General features: G+C 59.0%; 1 protein-coding gene across 1 annotated transcript; it reads right to left on the bottom strand.

The window, feature by feature from the left end:
- Positions 1-258: 258 nt before the first annotated feature.
- Positions 259-1,769, bottom strand: GPR20 (G protein-coupled receptor 20). The gene has a single exon (XM_038760570.1). The coding sequence runs from the start codon at positions 1,767-1,769 to the stop codon at positions 684-686; it is 1,086 nt and encodes a 361-aa protein (XP_038616498.1). The 3' UTR covers positions 259-683.
- Positions 1,770-5,386: the final 3,617 nt, after the last annotated feature.

Genomic DNA, 5,386 nt, shown 5'->3' with positions numbered 1-5,386 from the left:
CTTCCCCTCAGATACTGGACCCTCTGAGCTCCAAGGAGCACAAGGGGAGGGAACAGGAGTCAGTGCAAGGGCAGAAGCGTCAGGGAGACAGCTAGCACAGGCCTGCCCTACCTCCTAAATGCAACCCTGAGGCTGGACCGGCTCTGCCCAGTCAGCTGCACCAGCCCAGGGAGCCGGCCCATGGGCTGAGCAGCTGGCAGGGCCCCTCCTGGGCAAACCACAGGCTGGAGCTCCCCACTTCCCTCATCTTGTCCCCTCACCCACTTCCCCAGGCCTCTCCAGTCCCCTCTGCCCCGCTCCTGAGGGCGTGGAGAGCCAAGGGTAATCCAGCCACCTCCGGCCTTCAAGACTCCTCCCACCCCAAACCCCCGGCTGGAGACATCCGGGAAAGACGTCCCAGGGACCAGGCCGCAGTGTCCAGGGACCAGGCGGGTCCAGGGTGGGTCACATCCCCGGGCTCCCGCCCATCCGTGCCCATCTCGCCCTGCTTAAGCCAAAGTCCCTCAAGACCCTGAGGAGCCACCAGCCCCCCATCCCGGGCCCCCAGGGAGGTGGGGTTAGCAGGTTGCAGGGCAGAATGGTGACCCCGAGGGGCTGAGAGGGACCTCGACAGGACAGGAGCGGGCCAACCTGCTCTCCTCCAGGCCGCCCTACTCTCTCCTCGGCCGCCTGTCGAGGAGAGCTTAGTAGGCAGCTGGGCGGGAAGTCGTTGCCCCCGCCGGAGTCTGGGCCCCACGGGAGTCGGGCGTGAGGGCAGCAGGGCCGGCAGAGCCCCTGGAGCTCTTGTGCATGCTGACGGCATCACCGCTGCTCTGCTCGGGCTCGGGCCGGCGGAAGAGGCTCCTCACGGTGGCTTGGAAGCTGTTGGTGACGAAGCAGTAGACGATGGGGTCCAGGCAGCTGTTGAGGCTGCTCAGCGTGACGGTGACGTGGTGCGCCACCAGCCTGACGGGCCGTGGCACGGCCGGCTGCACCGTCACGGCCACCTGGAGCGCATGGAACGGCGTGAAGCAGAGCGTGAAGATGAGCAGCACCGACAGCAGCAGCTGCACGGCCCGCATGCGGCGCTCACGGCTTTGGCGCATGAGGCTGGGCCGGGACAGGGCGCACATGATGCGCAGCGTGAAGAAGGTGATGGTGACCAGCGGTAGAAAGTACTCGAAGACGGTCAGGGCGAAGAGTCCGCAGCAGGGGTCAGGTGGGGCGGCCGTGGTCAGCGTGGAGGCGGTCACTGCGGCAGCCAGGAGCCAGATGCAGGCGCAGATGCCCTTGGCACAGCTGGGCGTGCGCCACTTGCGTGAGGCGTCCAGCTGCACGATGGCCAGGTAGCGGTCCACGCAGATGCAGGTGAGGAACAGGATGCTGCAGTTCATGTTGACAAAGTAGCCGAAGATGTGGACGAAGGAGCAGCGCTCGCAGCCCCGGGTGCCGTAGAAGATGATGAAGCGCGTGGGCAAGGACAGACCCACCAGCAGGTCGGTCACCACGAGGTTGATGGTGTAGATGATGGACGTGGTCTTGGTCTTGGTGCGGAAGCAGAAGACGTACAGGGCCAGGCTGTTGAGCATGGCCCCAACGAGGAAGATCAGGGCGTTGATGACCACTAGTCCCACCCAGAGGCCGGGGAAGTCCTGGTGGAGGTCCCTGTCCAGGCGGGCAAACTGGGAGAAGAGCCGGGTGCCCCCTGCCAGGCTGCTGGCATTGGGAGCCACGGTGCAGTTGGGGCTGGGCACGGCAGGCTCCTCCTGGTGGGAGGGGGAGGGCTGCATGGTGGTGGTGGCGGCCTGCGACAGAAAGGAGGAGATGCGTGCCGTCAGCGCCCTGGGTGGAGGCGGTTAAAGGGCAGGTGAGCTGGAGGCAGGGGGCAGAGGGGGCAATCAGAGGTGAAGGATGGCAGTGGGGAAAAGGAGTGTAGGATTTGGTAGCTCATTGTGGCTCGGGCCTGGAAGTCCTCCTCCGTGGGGCTCTAAAGCTGCTTTCACAGCCCCGGTGCCAATTGTGACCAACCTCCTTCCCTTCCTCCCTCCCTCCCTCCTTCCTTCCTTCCCTCCCACTCTCCGTCCCCCCTATCCTTCCTCCCTCTAGCGCTGCCTGTGAGCCCAGGCTTGGAGCAAGCTGGAACCAGAGCTTCTCTGGGGTAGCATCCCCGCTGACATGTCTGTGGGTTCTGGCCCCGGCGATGGAGCGGGGCTGCTGCTGGGGGAGACTCGAGGAACTCTGCAGCTTGCATCCCACCTCTAAGTGGGGCCTGCCTGTTCCCTCACAGTCACCTTGGGGGCAGCCATGCAAGTGCTGACCTGACAGCTGGGCGCCAAGAGCCAGAACCCAGACCTGCAAACCGACCTCATTTTCCCACCCCCCCATTCTCATGGTGGAGAAGTGGCGGCCAGGACCCCACACCCTCAGCCCTCCCCTGAGCCAGGGATCACAGCCCAGCTCGGGGCGGTGTGGAGAAGGTGTGGAGGCCTGGCCTGCCAGACATGGTGCATAGGTGCCGGAGACTGATCGAGCCTGAAAACATGCTGGAGGAAAGTGGTGGGGATAAGCCAAACCGTTATTTCCACTATGTGCATGATGCTGCACACTATAGGCACTCAATATTCAACCACAGCAATCAAACAGCACAGCTGTGTGTACGTGTGCATGTGCTTGTGTGTCTTTCTTGCTCTAGCAGGCACTGTGCCATTCTCTTTCAGTCTGTCTGTCTCTGCCTCTGTCTTTCTGCCTGTGTCCCTGACACACACTCTCTCTCTCTCTCTCTCTCTCTCTCTCTCTCTCCCTCCCTCTCCCTCTTTCTCACTTCCCTTCCACTTCATGTAATCTTGAGGTCCAGGTCTCAAGGCAGGGAGGTATAGAAAGATTTGACCTGGCATGGTTTCCACTTCGGAGACCCACCCACACCCGCTCCCCTTCTTATCGTTCCTGCAGGGAGTTTCCATTATCCTTGTCCAGCTGTCCTGACCGGGCCAGTCGTGCCACCATTAGGGTCCTGGCCTGACCCCACAGAATCACAGAGCACCCAGCCCTTGCCGAATCCCAGTCCAGTCAGGGCCGGGCCGGGGCATCATGGACTCCTGCCCCGGTCAGTGGAAGGAGTGAGGGAATGGACACCCCCTCCACTGCCCCATCCATGGCCTTCAAATCCGGCTCCAAGTTCACCTCCTCCAGGAAGCCCCTTTGGCTTGCTCCAAGCACACCCTCTCTCAGGTACTCAGTATATGTTGTCTGTGTCTGTGTCTAGATGTTACTGCGTAGATCTGGGCCTGGGCCTGGGCCTGGGTTCCCAGTCTTCTGAAATGTTTTCATCCTTACAGAGTCATGTAGGTCCCTGCTGCCCCCTCCAGCAGGCAGCCCCTCCAGGGCAGGGAGAGAGGTTCCACCATGTTCCAGGGAGACCTGCCTGCCTGAGTTTTCCCAACTCAGGGATTCTCCGAATCTATTTTACCTTATTTCTAACCATGATCCCTTCTGTTGCATTTTTTATGGTATCTGTTATGCAATTACTATGTGTCAAACACTGTTCTAACCGCTGAGGTAGATTCAAGTTAATCAGGTTGGACACAGTCTTTGTCTCATGCGGGGCTCATAGTCTAAGTAGGAGAGAGAACAGGTACTGAATCCCCATTTTACAGTTGAGAAAACTGAAGCGCTGAAAAGTGAAGTGACTTGCCCAAGGTCACACACTAGACAACTGGCAGAGCTAGAACTAGAACCCAGGTTCTCTGACTGCCAGGTCCAGGCCCTAAGTGAAGCTCGTTTCCGCCGGCTCCATCTTGGAAAGAGGGAGGGCGATTTCTTGGTGGCCATCTTCAGAGGATGGCTCAAAGACCAGTCAGTTGTCCCACTCACAGGCCCAGCTTTCTTCCTCCTCCTCCTCTCCGTTCTATCATCTCCCCCGTCCCCTAGACATCCTGGTGTTCCCTGGTTGCTGTTACTCCCCGGCCATGTGGCCCACTTGGGGATGGGGCCGGGAGAGTCTCATCTCATGAAATCTCTCGCTCCGTCCCTTCTCCCCTCCTTAACTTCCACCTTCAACCGCTCACTCTCCACTACCTTCAAACATGCCCATGTCCCGCCCATCCTAAAAAAACCCTCTCTTGACCCCACCTCACCTTCTAGTTATAGCCCTATCTCCCTCCTACCATTCCTTTCAAAACTCCTTGAAAAAGTCATCTACACCTGCTGCCTCGAATTCCTCTGTGCCAACTCTCTTCTCGACCCCCTCCAATCTGGCTTCCGTCCCCTACATTCCACGGAAACGTCCCTCTCAAAGGTCACCAATGACCTCCTGCTTGCCAAATCCAACGGCTCATACTCTATCCTAATCCTCCTCGACCTCTCAGCTGCCTTCGACACTGTGGACCACCCCCTTCTCCTCAACACGCTATCCAACCTTGGCTTCACTGACTCCGTCCTCTCCTGGTTCTCCTCTTATCTCTCCGGTCATTCATTCTCAGTCTCTTTTGCAGGCTCCTCTTCCCCCTCCCATCCCCTTACTGTAGGGGTTCCTCAAGGTTCAGTTCTTGGTCCCCTTCTGTTCTCGATCTACACTCATTCCTTTGGTGACCTCATTCGCTCCCACGGCTTCAACTATCATCTCTATGCTGATGACACCCAAATCTACATCTCTGCCCCTGCTCTCTCCCCCTCTCTTCAGGCTCACATCTCCTCCTGCCTTCAGGACATGTCCATCTGGATGTCTGCCCGCCACCTAAAACTCAACATGTCCAAGACTGAACTCCTTGTCTTCCCTCCCAAACCCTGCCCTCTCCCTGACTTTCCCATCACTGTTGACGGCACTACCATCCTTCCCGTCTCACAAGCCTGCAACCTTGGTGCCATCCTCGACTCCGCTCTCTCATTCACCCCTCACATCCAAGCCATCACCAAAACCTGACGGTCTCACCTCGGCAACATCGCCAAGATCCGCCCTTTCCTCTCCATCCAAACCACTACTCTGCTCATTCAAGCTCTCATCCTATCCCGTCTGAATTACTGTATCAGCCTCCTCTCCGATCTCCCATCCTCCTGTCTCTCCCCACTTCAATCCATACTTCACGCCGCTGCCCTGATTTGTCTTTGTCCAGAAATGCTCCGGGCATGTTACTCCCCTCCTCAAAAATCTCCAGTGGCTACCAGTCAATCTGCGCATCAGGCAGAAACTCCTCACCCTCGGTTTCAAGGCTGTCCATCACCTCTCCCCCTCCTACCTCACCTCCCTTCTCTCCTTCTACAGCCCAGTCCGCACCCTCCACTCCTCTGCCGCTAATCTCCTCACCGTGCCTCGTTCTCGCCTGTCCCGCTGTCGATCCCGGGCCCAGGTCATGCCCCCTGGCCTGGGATGCCCTCCCTCCACACATCTGCCAAGCTAGCTCTCTTCCTCCCT

This window comes from Tachyglossus aculeatus, chromosome 18 (genome assembly GCF_015852505.1).
Source record: "Tachyglossus aculeatus isolate mTacAcu1 chromosome 18, mTacAcu1.pri, whole genome shotgun sequence".
Lineage (NCBI taxonomy): Eukaryota > Metazoa > Chordata > Mammalia > Monotremata > Tachyglossidae > Tachyglossus > Tachyglossus aculeatus.
The sequence above is the reverse complement of the archived record's forward strand: the minus strand, read 5'-3'. Positions and strand labels throughout refer to the sequence as shown.